The sequence below is a fragment of the Cricetulus griseus genome, chromosome 5 (genome assembly GCF_003668045.3).
Source record: "Cricetulus griseus strain 17A/GY chromosome 5, alternate assembly CriGri-PICRH-1.0, whole genome shotgun sequence".
NCBI lineage: Eukaryota > Metazoa > Chordata > Mammalia > Rodentia > Cricetidae > Cricetulus > Cricetulus griseus.
In genome coordinates, this window is record NC_048598.1 from 102,920,714 (window position 1) to 102,938,592 (window position 17,879).

Below are 17,879 nucleotides of genomic sequence, written 5' to 3' on the forward strand. Positions count from 1 at the left end.
CTTGACCCTTTGTCCACTCACAGGGAGGTCTCATGGTTCAATGTACTACAGATCTTCCTCTTATCCCCTCGGCAAAGGTAGCCATGCTCACACCAGATCAAACAAAATCGTGTCCCTCCTTGGAAATCCTTAGGGATAGATTTTAAATCCCAGGGAGGTTTCACTACAATGCTTTACCGCATTGAATAAACTTCCCACAAAAAAGAAAATAAATTAAAATTCATATGTAACATTATATGTAAGAAACACTTTGCTCATTTGTTACATCTGAATGTCAAGAGGGATTTGGAGGAGAACACTGACACCAAAATGCTGATACTGGATGAAAATGCTAATCTCTAGCATAACATGTGAAGCTCCAGTTTTGGTGTCTCCAAAATAACATAACATCTGATCCCTGAGTTTGTTATTGGTCACAGAACTGTGACCCAATAGATGCAATTATCTCCTTAGAACCAGGAACTGTTTTTGAACCCTAACATGATCATAAATTTCCTTAACTGAACCTTCCTTCCATATGTAAAACTGTAGTACCTTCTTCCCCAGAGAAATGCAAGTGCTTCAATAAAGAAAATATGGAGTCCTCCATCCTTACAAAATGTTAGCAGAAAATATTCCTCAGTTAAGACACCATGCCCAAATACCTCTGTGGCCAGGGAGGTGGCCTGGGGTCCTGGGCATGCTGGAATGCACTTCCAGGTGTTACAGATTAGCATTGCACCCATGGAGCCCTTGTAACCAAGACACTGGCTGCTGCCTCTTCAGCTGAGAATCCTCCAAACACCAACCGAACCCCGGGGGTCTCTCACAAATAGCTCCCACACACCTCCAACTGGCTCCAGAAGGACCCTGCGAGGTTGTTTAATAAAACAGGTACAGGCTAAGCATTCACCCGATGTCTCCAGTGCAATATGTAACAGCCACTCTTGGCTTTGAGACTTGGGTAGAGTGATCTCCAGTTGTTAGTCTATTGTCAGACTGTGCCCGATAGTGGAAGTTTACACATATTGCGTTGGAATCCAAACCTGACGTGGCTTTTTCTCCTAATTGTCTGTCTTTATACCATTTTAAAGGTAGAATTCTCATACAGGGTTCATTTAGCGCTAAGTAGAAAAGATGAAATTCACCTGCTTTTCATTTGGTTGTTTTAATATTCGTGACCTACGACGTGATATTTTGATACAGTGGCATGGCTAAACGGAGTCACTTAGCACACACTACACTGCACACTTATTTGTGGGTTTACGACTATGAGTGGCATAGACATTCTGAGATTGCCTTAGCTCAGAGAGACCTTCACGAACTCACCACTTTGTTGTGGGCCATCAGCTGAAGGATGCTGGGTGTCACCCTACTCCAAAACTCCAATGCTGTTAGTATTGCTGTGAAGCTGAATTCGTTCTGGTTCTGAACGTTTGTGGCCACGGCACTCTGCTCGCAGTACACCGTCCAGAGCTGCGCGAAGATGAAAGCGTGGAACAGGGAGCACATGTGCAGCACACAGGTCTGGAAAGGAAGGGAGGGAGGGGACGAGGGTTGCTCTGTGCTCGCTGGCGGCGGGCGGCCTCGCCAGGGAGCACAGAAGAGGCACAAGGGCATCCAGTGCCTCCAGTCGGCTCTTCTCTGCCAGTGCAAGTGTGCTCAGAAAAAAATCCCCCTTTCCAGGGGAACACACCTAATTTTTTTTTAAGATTTTATTTATTTATTATGTATACAACATTCTGCTTCCATGTATATCTGCACACCAGAAGAGGGCACCAGGTCTCATAATGGATGGTTGTGAGCCACCATGTGGTTGCTGGGAATTGAACTCAGGACCTCTGGAAGAGCAGTCAGTGCTCTTAACCTCTGAGCCATCTCTCTAGCCCAAACACACCTAAATTTGCAGAGCAAATCTACCCACTGCCTCGTCCTTTTATGAGACTGACATTTCCATCCCTAAGCTGGGTTAGGAAAATAGTCGTTCTATTTTGCCATGTTAACATGTTTCCACATCTACAAAATGGGGATAAGTAAGCCCCGTTTAAGGGGTTGGGTGAGGGGTAAATGAGAGGCAGGCAAGGCCCTCTGCCCTTCACTTAGAATCCCATGGCACAGAGCAGTGTCGACAGAACACCTGTCCGTGGTGAGCACGCATTGCCACAGCTCCTACAACATGGAGGCTTTGCACAGACCACCTCCACATTCTAAAGCCATCCTACTATCTGCTTCAAAGATGAAGAACTGAAGTTGAGAATGGCTAAACAACTTTTTCCAGTTCACAAAGGCTGTGGGGAGCAGAGGAAGCCCTGACTGACGGACGTCTTGAGCCAGTATGTGTTATTGACATGGGCGCGGTAACGTCAAGGAACATAGCCTCAGACCCATGAGAAAACGGCAAAGCCTCCCCCTGTGGTGAGGCTCAGAGGGATGGCAAAGCATTCTTGTGCTCCATGTACAGGTGTTGATGGTGTACATGCAAAACGTCCACCATAGCTCTCTGTCCCCAGATGTTCACAGCCTGAAGCCTGCTCTCCTTACAGAGACTGCTCCTACGAGATTGGTTAAAGCGGCCTCCTTGTCCAGCTGTACACTACAAACCTGCCTCTGGGTTTATCTGTATGTGAAAACCACACCGCCTCATTCAGCTGTATGCAATACCCCCGCCCCTCTGTTCAACTCTATATAATAAAACACACTGTGCTTCTGGGCAGTTTAGGCTTCTTTATCTGATAGTCCTGTCTGCCCCATCCCAGCTTTTCTGTGTAGCTGTCTTTTCTTAATTCCCCCACTATACCACTAGGTCAAGTCCCTTGAGCCATGCAAGGCTGGGGCTCAAAGGATCAAACACAGGTCTGGGTAGAGACAGCTCCTTTTGCAAGTTTCATGTGGGTTGATTGGGTGGACATGCTTATTTTCTCACAGAGCTTGTCCTGGTCCAAGTCTCAGCATCTTTTAAACCCATTGGGTTCTCCTAGAGCTTGCCTAAGCTCTGGGACTGGCCCTTAGCTCTGGGTAGCTGACTTGGGGTGTGTCATGACTTAGACCTGCCTGGGCTTTCCTATATTCCCTTAAGGCCACCATCTGTCTGTGGTTTGCAAACTCCCTCTGTATGGATGATTTCAGTGTGCTTGGCTGAGCACCACACTAGCGCTAGCCTTATTTCCATGCTGTGTGTTCATGTGCCCTAAAGGATTTGAATTGAAAGACAGTGCACGAAGAACAAGATGGGGCACACATCCCAACACCCCCCTCCTTCATCCTTGTTTCTGAAAACTGAACACAGAATTCTTATTGTATCTGTAGCCTGTTATTTCTCTATATTGTTTTGAGACAAAAATGCCTGGGAAACCAACTCTTTCTTTCCTCTATAATTTATCTCCATAAAAGTAAGCCAGAAAACAATTTAGGGGGAGAAAAGACAGCCTGGGAATTTAAACAACTTTAAGTAAGGCATTAGCACAAGAGTTACTTTCCCAACAGCCACAGGAGGGTGAACTAAAATGCCTTTACTTCTCAGAAGAAACTAATTGGCTGATAAGGGTCTCCATTAGCAATTCCAATGCACTTGGTCTGAATCTTGCAGAAATCACTTACCTTTGATTGCTCTGGAAATCCAATTAGGATAACAATAAGGTGGTCTGCAATGTGGGAACCTGCATCCAGAGGTATGGGAAGGCAGGGAGAAGAGGCATTGGGACAGACCGCATTGTGTGTGAGGGACCCCAGGAGCAGCCAGGACAGCAGCCGGATGTGGGAGACACACTCGATGAATTCCTTAGGTCTGCCAGGACAGAAAGGACGAGTTAAGTGTGGCTTTATGCTTTCTCTTCCCTTCAATGCCAGCGAATATTTAGTGGAAGAAGGGATTAAGGTGTGGTCTCACAGGCAAGTGCATAAAACAAAACGCCAAGGCAAGCGTCTTATCTATTTGTCTTGCTTTTCTGCTCTGATCCTGGATTTTCCCTTCAGGAAGGAGCAGATTTGGTGGGACAAGATTCCATATCCTTCAGCCACTCTGGCTGTCTCTCTGGCCCCTTTCCAAACCTTTTCTTTCTTCTCATCAGAAAGTTTTCCCCTGGCATCCTGGGGGGGCGGGAGGGCACAGTCAGAGCTCCTGCTTTTGCTCACTACTCCCAAAAATCTTCAACACGGGCTCATTTGCCCCTCCCCCATATTAAATTTACTTTATGTTTGTGGGTGTTTTGCCTCCGTGTGTCTGTGCACCATGTATGTGCAGGGCCCACAAAAGCCAGAAGAGGGTGTCAGCTCTCCTGGGACTGGAGTTACAGACAGCTGGGAGCCACCATGTGTGTGCTGGGGATCAAACCCACCCAGGTCCTGTGGGAAAGCAGCCAGTGCTCTTAACCGTGGAGCTGTTTCTTGAGTGCCCTTCCCTTTAAAAATAAGAAGTGCCTCACCCTTGCTGCATCGCAGAGGGAGGATGGTAGAGCCAAGGCAGATAGCGGACCACAGCTTTGTTATCTCTGTGGTTGCCCCGGGAGATTTCCATAGCTGCAATCTGAGCCAGCCCAACTTTGAGATGGCCACCGAAGGTATCCTCATGCAGAGGCTGGGAGCACGTCTTCATGTGGCTCTGTAAAATCAAATGACACTTGGAAGGTCAGGTTTTTCTACCCCATCCCATAGCACTCCGGGCATGCACCCTGCTTAACTTCTTAAATCTGTTTCCCACCGTTCTTAGGCTAAGAGCTGGGGGCTGGGAGTGCGGCAGGACAGGGCCAAAGGGACCAACCTGTGGCCTGTAGAGCCAGATTACCTATTGTCCAGGCCCCTGCATTATTCCCCATCCTCCATTCCGGGCTCCTTTGTGCTGTCCTGTTCCTCTAACTGAAGTGCTGCCTTTCTTTGCTGATTGTTCAAATTCAGCTCAAGTATCCCTTTCCTTAGACTGCCTTCCCTGAGCCTCCTGGCCAGGTCCATGCCACTGTCTACTGCTTCTTTAGAGCAATTGTGAAAGCCACAGCTTTATTTCAGTAACCCTGGCCTCCTGGCAGTCTATGAATTGAATGAGGACAGCTAGTGTGTCTGTATCTTGTGTTCGCCCACCAATGTAATCCTAATGCCTATAATAGTGTTAGGTATAATACAGATACTCAGTACACATTTGCTAAGTTAATTTTGAAAGTTTCTTTTGCTCAGGGACTTGAGACACAGGTTCTAGTAGGCGATGCCCGTGGATAAGCCAGTTGACACTTAAGGAGGCAGTATTGGAGTCCAGCGGCTGCTCTGACCACAGTTCTCTGCAGCTGTTCTCTTCCACAGACATGGGCACCTATGAGACATTGTCCAGAGCCCCAGGTAACAGACTTCCCAGTGCCAGGAGCACTCATCTGGGAATAGAGACTACAACAAAGGGGGCATTGGTGGTCAACCCCCACCCCTCCTTCCCTGCCTCCTGCCTGAGAATCAAAGACCCTGATTGCAAGCTTGTACTGTGACATACTCTCCATCCTCAGAGAAGAACCCCAGTTCTGCGATGTGGGCTCGGAATCCCCTCTTCAGGGGCCCTAAACTCCTTTCAGAGCCACTGCCACACTTCTGTCTGTTTGTCTGTCTGTCTGTCCATAGTGTTAGTAACTTTTCTACTAAACTCCTTGCTTCCCAGGAGTTTGTCTGACCACCCCTCTTGACAGCCCTTGTCCCAAACCTTGTATCTACTTGAGGGTTTTGATCGGCTCCCTAATATGAATTAATGGTCAGAGGGTTGGATTGTATCAACCTTTCAACTATCAATGATGTTTGTGGATATTTTTTCAGAAGTTTCTGTAAAACAAGCTCAAGATGTTGTGACAGTTGTTGCCTCTTCTTTTTGTACCAAAATCATTTAGGTTCCTGTAACCAGAGTCAGTGACTGGTGGCCAGTATATGACAAAAGGACAGGGATGCTCACTCCAAAAATGGCTGGGTTTAGACAGGTTCTTTTTACCCCCTTGTCTTTGATGTTCTCTGCATGACTGTAGCAAGAGACACCCTGGCTGCCTGAGCAGAACGCAAAGACAGTGCCTAGTGAAGAAGTCACGTGCTCAGCTGGTGGTCTTCTGAGGCCACGTGGCTCCCGTTTGTCACAAGGGCAACCATTCAGTGTCACTCTCTGGATCGTGCTCAGCTTGCCATCTGCCCTTGTCCACAGCCTTCCTCAATTATGCCAGACTACTGATCTTTTAGCTCTCAGCAGGACCATGGCAGAGAAAGGCACCTGCATCAGTCATCCATGCCATCATCACGCACCGTCACCTCGCCACCGTACCCCTCACCTCGCTACCACAGCTCCGAACTATAATAAACTCAACAAATGCACTGAGGTTTTGCTCATCTGTAAATTGAATTTTGTTCTATCCCCTTCATTATTTTCTTAAAGAAGACAGCTTCAAAGTGATACAAACAATAACTGGCTGGTGCTTTTGCTTCCTGGGTTGTTTTATATCCCTCTTGAGCACATTAGACAAGGGAGGAGCCTGCTGACTCCCTTGGCAGAGGAGGAAACGGAACTGGAGGTATGGAGGTAGCTCTGGCAGGGTAGAAGGGGAATCCGCCGGGTCTCACAGCAGCCTGGAGTTCAACTCTGCTGTCGTCACTCTGCAGGAGTGTGACCCCTGACATCGGGACCACTTGGGACACTGTCAGAATGGAGTAAATATTTAAAAAACTGCACGAAAAGCTAATGTCATTGGACCCTCCTTTCCTCTTTTTATCTTGCAGAACCACTGGACCCCGATTCTTCAGACCCCCAAGAAACCGACTCATTCCATAGTGCTGCAGCTGCTTCTGCAGGGAGCAACAAATTCCCTTGTGGGTCTACATCATCTTCAGAAAACTCTGAGTTTTGTGGCCCTAAGGGGAGAGTGGTGGGCACCAGCTTACCTTGAGCTTGGTTAGGGTGTGCATGTCGGCCATGAAGTCCAGCACTTCACTGACGTACTGCCGGATGCATTCCATCGCTGCCGTCCCACACTGAAACACAGGGATGCGGCTCAGCCACAGCTCCGTTTCTGACTGTCACCACAATGTCACTCTAAAGCTGAGTCATTCTCTCTTACTCCCCCTAACACTACCTTCAGTACAAAACTGATTTATAAAGAAACCGGAAGGCCTAAAAGAAATGAAATTAATGGCTCTTCCCACCAGGCAATTGCAGTGATGCTTGCTTGCTTTTAAACTGGTATAAACACAAGAGTCTGCCTAACTGATGCTACCAGAACCTCCAGGGAAGTCCTGGGTGCACAGGAGGCGATATGCACCATCAAAGTTAACACTAGCATACTCATTTTCACCTGCCCTGTACACACACTGTATCGTGTTTGCTGAGACAAAAGTTCTTTTCAAATCAAGTCATGGCCTGACTTCATATACACAGTCAGTGTGTTATTAAATAGGTACTTGTAAGACTTGAGATGGGCGCCTCTCTCATCCAGTTCAAGTGTATTTGGTCCTCAGTTCCAAAAGAAAAGAAAAAGCACGCTGTGTGGCAGGTTATGGGCTGGCTGGGACCTGCTACTCTGGGAGCAGTGCAGTGAATCTGGGATTCAGAACGAAACAGAGGAAAGTGGACGGGACAGGCTTGCTGCATCAAAGCTGCGCCCGCGAGAGAACCCACATGGCAGCGGCATAATGAGGATCAAAGGCAGGCAGTCTTTGAAGCCCCATGAATACCCTGCCTCTCTGAGCTTCCTTTAGGAAAATCTGGAACATTACAGACTTAACTAGCTCGCCCAGAGACTTGCATTTCCCCATATTCATGTAAATCTGCACAGAGCTGAACTGTATCACCTCCCCTCTCTTCTAGAATGTTCCGCCTGTCAAGTCCTCTGACAGGGTAACAAATAGTAAAATAAGGTCAGCGGCCAGTCTGTCAGTGTTTTCCAAGCGTTTTGCGTGTTCTAAGGTTTTCTCCTTTTAATTTAAATCCAGTGAAGGAATTATAAAAGGGTATTGTGCCTCGGCTTTGCAATATGAATCCTTCAGTGCAAAAACAGGATTCCCCCACCCTCGATTTATTCCAGTCTCTCTGACCTCTCATGTATCATGCAAATAGGAGCGGAGACTCTGCTCCTGAATCTCTTGAAAGGGATTTGTTTCTTTCATAGGCGATATATTATACCAGTTCAACTAGGCAAATGTCACTGAAAAGAATCACTAGGAACATTATTCAATATTTACCATGGCACAGTTCGTTCCAGTGGCAGGCAGCGACTGCATCCAGCCTTAAAACCTAACGTAGGCTTGGGAAAATATTGGGGAGCCATCTATACTTTAAAAAAGCACAAACTGGCAATTTCCAACCCCCTTTCCTTTGTAAAGAGTGGCTGTATCTTTAGATGTGTCACCAGAAAAAGACAGACCAAGGGTCTGTGCTCCATCTGTTTCCGAGGGATCTGTCTTGATCCGACAGGAAACTGGTGACAAAGGAGCCAGGCTCTCACTAACCTCAAGCTTGTGAGCTGAAATCAGTCACACCCAGCTTTTCCAAGTCCATCTGGTTTAAAAGCCGTATTTCTTATATTATAAAAACGGCATGAGTTTATTGTAGAAAGGTGGAAAATGCAAAGTATCAGAAAGAACAATTTAAAAACCCCATAATCCCAGACCCTGCCTGTCTCTTCTGAGAAAGCCACAGCTCATATTTCCTTTCCAAGACTCTGCTGAGGGCACCTAACACACTCGGAACTGTTGGAAGACCTACATGGCCTTAGCTCCATAGTCCTTCAGTTCAACTCATCACAAGCATTGACTGACATAGTAACATTCTCGGAAGTCTTTGCTTGATATCCACAGAGAAATCTACCTTCTGGTCCGACCTGACTTGAAGTAAACAGCAGGGTAATGCTGGGCATTCTCCTGGTTTCACGTATTTTGTTATTTTAAATGATTCCTCAAAAATGACACTTTATTATAAGATATCTAGGGTCCTTTGGTTTTTTTCAAACACGTTTCTAGAAGTAAACTGTCCCCAAGGTTGGCTTCACTCCCACCAGGAGCTTGTCAGAATGTCACATGCCCTTCCCACCAGTGAGTTTAGTAATCAAGAACCTGCTCAGGAGGGCAGAATGGGAGACATTTGCCAATGGGGACAAGGTTCCAACGGAGTGCCCCTGGGCGACAACAGCGCCTATAGCTGGCAATGCTGGCATATTTTTAAGACTTTGAGCTGAGAGTGGCTCTTATACGTAAAGTGTGATTCTAATAGGGAGGGCTTGTAGAGATGACACATTAGCACATGTCAATCAAACCTTAAGGTTCTATTTTTTTAAAAGAAAAATTAAAATTCTGCTGGTTAGCCATTTTACTTTTATATTTTGGATATTTTATTCTTATTGTACTTGAATTTGTTTATTTATCATTCGTTGGTGGCAGGTGAAAGTAACAGATGGCCTTTGGGGGCTGGAGAGTTGGCTCAGTGGTTAAGAGCACATGTTGTTGCCAAGGACCCTGGTTCGATTCCCAGCACCCACATAGAGGCTCACCACCTCCTTGGAGACCAAGTATGCCTGTGATGTTTAGCTGTGCGTGCAGGCAAGACATATGCACAAAATAGTAAAATTAAATCTTTAAAAAAAGATGTCTTTTGCATGGCCTTGCTTGTGTTACTGGAAAGGGCTCTAAAGGAGGGTCCTATAACTGCTGCTTTGTTGTCATTGTTGTTAGATCTGCTGTCTTTTCATTGGTTCTGACAAACCTTTTGCAGAGTAGGGGTACATTTTTTTTTATCAAGCATGGAGGTAGCAAATATAACCCTCTAACGAATTAATCAACACAGGCAGAGAGTGTGCAGAGCTGTTGGCTGCCCAGACCCACTCTTCTACATTGGCACATCACTGGATCACATTTCCCAAAGCAAGTGGAAGCGATAAGGAGTCTAGACCTGACCCATGAAAGCCTCCCATGCTTGGACTTGCTTCTTTTTCCCTGACCTTACCAGTCGATCACAGAGGGCTGAAGGACAGCGGAGCCTACCTCTGAAGTAGTTGCCATCCCCTGACTAATTGGGATGCCCATGCAAACTTCAAAAAAAAAAAAAAAAACATTTCTGTGTGCTGAGCTACTATGAAATGAAACTTGATCCCACCCCTTCTCATATCATACTGGCAATTGTCAAAAGTCCTTTAAAAATGATGCAGCAATTCTCCCCCCATGAATCTATCATAAAGAGTCTGAAGTATGGACTCAGTTTTAAGAATAAAGATGTTAACTGCATCTCAGTTACAAAACAGGCATACTGAAATAAAACAATCACAGGTTATGTTTGTTAATATCACTTGGTTGCTGCTGTTTTCAGAAGGGTTCTATGAAACCCCCTCTGGTCTGTCACTTGCTATATGAGCCACCATGGCCAGCATTAATAAACAACATCTACTCTGCGCAATGTTTAACATGCATTATCTCAGTCAGTTCTCAACATACAAAAGACCCTGTTTCATTTCATTCCAGGGGTGACAGAAAAGTGGGGAGCCACTTTACCATAAAGTCACCACTAGAGAATGCCAAACCTCAAATTTGGGTCCCAGTCTTAAAGCTGTCATTCCTAACACTGTTCATTGAAATAGGAAAACACAGACCATAAACTTGACCAGGACTTACCCCAGGCACGGAGGCTATCATCTGCTTACTCAGGATGGTAGACTCAGCCAGTTTGGTTCCGGCATCTGCACAAATAAACTAACAAAAAATATTGGAAGATGAATTATTTTTGAGTATGTGGGCAGTCATCACTAACTTATAATCTTGCTCACAGGATTTAAATTCATCATATTTTTTATTACACACCCCCACCCAAAAAATCAGACTTGCTAATCATGATGGTCCATTCCTATCAGTTTACAAAAGCATGAACATGTGTATGTTAACTTCACATAGAAACCCAGGATTGAATAAAGGGAGAGAGCATGTGTGGTTGGGGGCTCTTAGAGCTCCAAAGGTGCCCAGTCCATCCTGTAGCGTTTGACAGCTGTTGGCACGCACTGCTGAACTTTCATGACAGGTATCATGACAGCACAATTCAGAGTGAAAACAGGAAAACAATGGGTGTCAGAGTGAGTGCCCTATCTCTTCCCCTCCAAGGACCCTCTGTGCCCATCTTCCTCCCTCTGCTTCATTCACACACACTCCCTTGTGCTGGGTGCCCGAGTCCTGCCCCATGCACCCACAGGGCTTTCCACACACTGCATCTAAGCTGCTATCACCCCAGACTGCAGTGACTTGTCACTTGCTTCTCAATCTGCTGGGAGCTCTCCACAAGCACAGACCTAACTGGAGCCTCTCAGGAAGAGAAGCTCCTTCTTCTTCCAGAGAAGCCCAGGAAGAGTTAGCTTGCTGTCCCAGAGAAGCCCAGGAAGGTTTATGAACCAATTAATCAAATATGACTTAAGAGCACGATGAGGATGGACTTGCCAGATTATAATTTAATTCGCTTTCACTATAGATTTTGACAGGTGTTTTCTACTTAATCTAACATTTGGCTATTTATTGTTGGGGGACAGGGAGCTAAACAAAGCCCAGAGACTGCTGAGTAATTAACTCCTGTTTGATTTCTCTTCTTGGCCTCTGGCCAGCTATCCTAGCAACTTTGGAATCTGTTGTTTGCAGCATTCAGAGGCTCCAAGGAGGTTTTGACAGAAAGCCTCTCCTTCCATCCATTTGGAAGGTGTGAGGAACTTGGTGGGTCAAGACAAGCTCCATCCTGTTAAGCTGGAAGAAGAAACAGCAGTCGGGGTCAAACAGAAAAGCTCAGGGAGGCCTTCTGAGAATGTACGGGACAGTGGAATGGAAACCAACATTTGGGCAGACTACTCAAGGGTCTAAATCTGAGCATGTTGATTGGCAGCAGGTTTTAGCTAAGAAGGTGGGGCTCTAAATCAATGACCTTCTGAGCCTAAGGGCTCACTAACACTGTAGTTCAAGTGTGGGAGGTACAGCCATTCATGAAAGGAACTTAGCTTTAGTACCAAGCTGGGAGGAGGAAGGAGTGGAGAGCTGTCCTGAGGGTTGCTTGACAGGAGTGCACTTAGAGCCTGGTATTCCTTGCTTCATCTGCTACCTAACGTGTTCATTTCTAGTGCTGTATACAGAAAAGTCCTGAGTCAGGTTTGAACACATGAAAGCCTTTAATTTTAGCCAAAGTCTGTACACAAAAACAGTGAAATGGGATATCTTGCTTAGGGTAACATTTAACAGAATAGCAGAGTATAGAAGTAAGTACTCCCAACCCAACTCCTGGCAGATGCTTCGTGTTTTCCCATAAAATGACTTTTCCAGAGCCTCTGAGTCTGCAATCTGAGATGGATGAACTACAGTTAAGTTCTAAACTCATCAGAACACTAGCATTAACATCCATTCTTTCAATAAAAAGGGGACTGTGTCAAAGAAGCCGAAGTAAGATGGAGCTAAGCCAAACGTGTGACATAAAGGGTGTTTAGAGTGGCCTTTCAGGACAACAGAAGGTCCCAGCCCTCAAAATGCCCTTGTATGGCCTAGTGGCCACTGAGCAGGGAAGGGTCAACACAGAAGCACAAATATGACCACTAGGATCTACCGTTAGCAGGTACCTGCCACCTGCTGCCTGCCACACAGTGTGCTCAGATTCAAAATTGTCATGACTTATACAAGTCAAAATAAAAAAAGGGACTTTGCTTCAAAGGGAGTGAAAGTGCACAGTCCTCTAAAAACCCAGGCACCATTACCAGTGTGCTTCAGTCCAGTGTATTTTTACAGAATATGAACAACTAGACTCAGCAAATCTGAATTAGTTTATTATTTTATTACAGCTGCCAACCACAAACTGGCAAAGCCCTCCACTGTAACTGAACAAAGCTCCAGATACAACTAAAGTCAGGGGAACTGACATAAAAACTCTATACTTTCATGTAACAAGAATGAATGGAAAAAGAGGCCACAAATTTGAAAGAGAGCAAGGAGGGATATAGGAGAGACTTTGGAGGGAAAGGGAAGGGAGAAATGATGCAATTATATAAATCTCAAAAATAAAAGTCCAAAAACAAAACCAAGAGAATTCTATGCTTTCAGAAATATGAAATATGCACTCCTCCATAAGAACAAAAGGACACAAAGAAGTGCGCCATCCATTATGCGTCATTACTAAATTCATCATTACCCAAAGGATACCCAAAATAACACGTCTACGTCTCCTCCCTCCCATAGGGAGAGTTATTAGTAACTTAGCTGGTATTAACAACTCACTTGGCGGTATGAATTAAAAACAGCAGCCATACCTTTGTTCTCAGCCCACAGCTAACCTATTTTTAAAAGAGAAGCTTTTACCAACATGATCCCTCAGCACTTGGATGTGCAGGTTTCCCACAGCATGGGAGGGGTTGCATGCAAATCAGCAGAGTATCTACTCTCCACCCAGATTGGACTTGAAGTTAGTCTTTCCAGTGACTTTTAATGAGTTATTGTTCTTCTGCGGAAGCCTTTCTTTAATCCTCAAATATAAGGACATATCTCTCACACATCAAACATCCACAATACGGGGGTGGGGAGGGGGGAGATGTCCCAGGATGCCACCAGCAAGGAAGAATTTATCTAGGAATTGTGGAATAAACCAGTACTGTGACTGCCTCGAAAGCAGGCAAGAGTTCACTTCACTGTTGGGTAGGGGTGTTTCGGAATATCTGTTTAACTATGCAAAGATATGCTGCATTTGTTTATGTTGCAGAGTATTTGTTTAACTATACAAAGATGTGTTGCATTTGTTTAATTATGTAAAGTTGTGTTGCTGTTTTACCTTGCCTGACTAAGGCACCTGACTGGTCGAATCAAAAGTTAACCAGCCAATAGCAAGGGAGGAGGTATAGGTGGAATTTCTGGGCAGGGAGAGTAAGTAGGAGGAGGAATTTAGTCTGTGGGGGAGGCAAGAAAAAAAAAAGAGACCCCAGGGAGATGCCAGTGGCCAGCCAGACAGACACAGAGGAAGCAGTAAAGTAGGACATACAGAGTAAAGGAAAGATAAAAAGCTCAGAGGCAAAACATAGATGAATAGAAACAGATTAAATTAAGTTAAAATAGCTAGTGGGACAAGCCTAAGCTAAGGCTGAACATTCACAATCAATGAGTCTCCATGTTTTTATTTGGGAGCTGGTTGGAAGCCCAAAGGACAGTCCAGCTACATAGGGGTCTCTGGTATTGCCATCTAACTGGAACACAATTGAGGTATGTCCTACCGGTGGGAAGAATGTAACAGTTGCATTTGGACAAAGTTACCCATCTAGTCCTACTTCATCTGGGGTAGGACCCCAGGGTGGAGACAAGAGCTACACTTTGATGTGTCTCACTAATAACTAGAATTTATTAGATTTATTCTAACAGTGTGTAGATGAGTTACCTCAAAATGCCAAGACGTTTAATTTTATTATCAGAGAAGAATGAAATATTATTCACAAAGCTATTCCTCCAGGGCAAGATATCAGGATTTTCTAAACAATTCTTCAACCCGAATGATTTCTAAACTGAATGACTCAGTGTGTATGTATTGTGTATTAGTTTGGGAGCCTAGCCTCTAACCCTAAACTTAGTGACTCAATGTGTATATATTGTGTGTTGTTAGTTTGGGAGGCTAGCCTCTATCTCCTCAGTGTGTCTTGCCTCAGCCTCCCAAGTACCTGGTCTTAAAAAAAAAATCTAAAAATGTCAGATTTATAATGGCAGACAAACATTCAGAAGTCACATTTAGAAATGTCTACTTTCAGCTTTGTTTCTGTTAACACAAATTTGTTTTTGTTATTTATTCACCAAACAGTGATGCGGTAATCATTGTTTTCATGGCTGCCTTAAGCGCTGGGTAATTGAACCTGTCAGTGTTCTTCTGCTGTCTTGTGATAAGCGCTTATTAGGGTTGACTCGTGTACTTCATAGAAACTAGCCAGCCACAGTCACAGTGTGAGGTGACAGACCCCAAGAAGATCAGCCACACAGATACGCTCTGCTCAAGACTGAGGGGAGCAGAGGGGACATTGCCCAGTGCCATGGAGAGAACCCAGGGTCTTCAAGCTTGTTTCCTGCCTGTATTGCTTGCAATCACATACCAAGCTGACACTTGTCCTTGGTGACCCCAGTATAAGGACAAGTCATCGGTAAGATTCCCCCCCCCCCGATTGCACACTACACAAAGGGAAACCCTTATGCTCACAACTTCTCCCAAGGACTTTCCTTATACCTGTCTCTCTTTTCTGGCACTAGTCACAGCCTATCATGGAGGTTTAAATGGGCCTGCCTATGATGCTGATAAGGACACTGGATACAGAGGGCTTTGGCCCGCCCCTCAAACGTAGCTCAGTATCCAAAAACGTAAGTATTGTCATTAACTCTCTGGTGCTTGCCTTCACACCCTCTGCCTCAGTGGACCCAAGGGAGCTGATTCTCGTCTTCCAGGGACTCAGTGCATCCTGCCAATTGGCTGTGTCTGGTCTGCCCCGTCCTCACGAATAGAGAAGATTCTAGGGCTTGTGATGCTGATCAGATCACACAGGAAAACTTCAGCCTGCAGCCTCACTCTTGGCTTCTGTAGTCCCTTCTCTACACTGTTGAGAAAACTGCCTGCCACTGATGAATTACAAATTTCTCTTCATGCGTGTGTGTGTGTGTGTGTGTGTGTGTGTGTGTGTGTGTGTGTGTGTGTGTGTTGGATCTCCTTGAGGTGGACTAAGCCAGATATGGGTGCTAGTGGAAGAGCAAACCACTGAGCATCTCTCCAGTCCTGAGTAACAAGTCTCTTAGTGACAAAAGTTATTGTTTTATTCTATATTTTTATCATTCACAAAACTAGGTCCACAGTGGAATAAAAAATTACTCCTCTTTTGTCTTTTCTTAGTCAGTAGAAGTGCCAACTGCACAAAGAGTAATAGAGCTTTGTCTCTTGACAAAGGCTTTGGCCTCGAGCACACGTCCCAGGCCTCCATAGCCTTTCCCCAACACACACAACACCATGAGAAGTTTTGCAGACGCAGCACGGATCTACCTGGACAAGAAGCAGGAGGTTCGTATCAGGCAAAGGAGACTTGAGCTTCAGTGCCTGGAGAAGTTCCAGAACAACGCTACGAGACAAGTAGAATTTATCCCGTTCCTAAATAAAACAAAATAGAAGGGGTCGGTCATTTCTGAGACTCAATTCAGATGATCTACAACAAACAAGCTTCAAAAATTTACAGATCGGAAGTTCAAAATGGTGTTTTTATAGTGCAATGAGCTGCCTTTCATAAATAAAATCAAAACGACCAGAAGGGCAGTTCTGTGTGTGGAGCGAGTCCACTGCTGAAACAAGGACTCGTCACAAAACGGATGAGAAGCAACAGAAATGTCTCTCAAACATCAAAACCACAGGATGGCTTCTGAGTCACAGGGAGCAGAGCCCAAGAACTGCACAATCCAACAAAGCTAAGCGTATGTTTTTCAATACAAAAGGGTACAGAGAGAAGTGAGTACAGCTGTCCGAAAGCCCCCCCCCCCGTTTTCTCCAAGGCACATCTTTTGTGACATGGATGATCTCAAGAGTACAGAGAAGCAGAGAGAATGGGACACTCAATGTACCCACAACCCTCTTTCAGCATTTCCTTGCTTCCTGGAAGTCCTCTCTGCTTGGAATCTGTTGCTTATTTTGTGTTTTTATATTTTGATTACACATGCACAACTCTCTATCACAGCATACATTTTTTAACCTCAGTACTGTACATATCTTTTCTTCAACTTTGAATGATCTGTGTTGTTTAATTAGCCCTCGATATATTTAACTTGTTATTTTGAGTCACAATCTACTAATATTATATTGTATACCTGCACCACAATTCACTGACGTCAACCGTACATTAGATGTATCTTCTTTATTATCAAACACAACACACGTGTAGGAGAGTGCGTAGTGTGTAAGTGTACAGTTCAGTGAATTAAAATGGGCTTAGCTCTCAAAGGCAGTGAGCCCTTGGGACAGGGAAGCATGTGGTGAACACCTCGGGAGCTCTGGGGAGGTCTGTATTCATAGTCTGTAGAGCTGAAGGCTTTCTCTTCAAAGCTACATGTAGAGACTGTGCTTCCTCAGCTGTTACCTTCCTTCATCGAGCCTTCTGCTCAGCTTTCCCAGGGGCTTGTAGCCCTCACTGGCTGACCACAGCTAACTTAGTACACAGAAAGCCTTGTGGATTTAACCTCAGAGCCAACACTGTGCTGGGTCCAACAAAAACAAGTGTACTCTGGGCTTTCTTAGTCTGTGGCCCTAGACAGAGTACACGCCTGGAGGATGTGGAATTCAGGTCTCCAGTCTGATGCTCGTCTCTCTACCCTCCTGAGCTTCTGAAACTGCAGCTCAACCTCTCAGTCACATTGTGCACAGTGATCAACATTCCCAGGGGGAAAACTGGCCTTCGGGGCCAAGCTCACCACCCTGCAGCACCCAGGGCAGGCTCACCACCCTCCAACACCCAGGGCAGGCTCACCACCCTCCAACACCCAGGGCAGGCTCACCACCCTCCAACACCCAGGGCAGGCTCACCACCCTGCAGCACCCAGGGCAGGCTCACCACCCTCCAACACCCAGGGCAGGGCTCACCACCTTCCAGTATTGAGCTCCTCTGGCCCCTGGCCTCATGATGTCTGTATATTTGGCTAACATTGACTCTCCCAAGAAGCTTAAAAGAAAATAGCCTGTTTATTAAAAAATAAATAAAACTTTCCATTTTAAAAGTGTGTGTGTGTGTGTGTGTGTGTGTGTGTGTGTGTGTGTGTGTGTGCTCACAACTTTTTAAACTGCACAACTAGGGTCATGTAACTCAATGTAAGGCTGGCAAAAGGGGCAGGGGAAGGACATTGGCAACAGTAAGAGGTTTCTTGACCAAATCTTCAGGTTACACTGACTCCCAGGGTTTCTGCAGCACTCA

General features: G+C 45.4%; 1 protein-coding gene across 3 annotated transcripts in view; it reads right to left on the reverse strand.

Moving 5' to 3' along the window:
• Unc79 (unc-79 homolog, NALCN channel complex subunit) overlaps nt 1–17,879 on the reverse strand; it is a 176,913-nt gene that overhangs the window by 12,094 nt on the left and 146,940 nt on the right. For all 3 annotated transcript variants that reach the window (XM_027419181.2, XM_027419180.2, XM_035445739.1), the window contains 6 exons: nt 15,971–16,075; nt 10,579–10,656; nt 6,865–6,954; nt 4,401–4,576; nt 3,577–3,763; nt 1,309–1,506 (listed from right to left, as the gene is read on the reverse strand). In XM_027419181.2, coding sequence (XP_027274982.1) covers nt 1,309–1,506; nt 3,577–3,763; nt 4,401–4,576; nt 6,865–6,954; nt 10,579–10,656; nt 15,971–16,075 — 834 coding nt within the window. The remainder of the gene's footprint in view (nt 1–1,308; nt 1,507–3,576; nt 3,764–4,400; nt 4,577–6,864; nt 6,955–10,578; nt 10,657–15,970; nt 16,076–17,879) is intronic.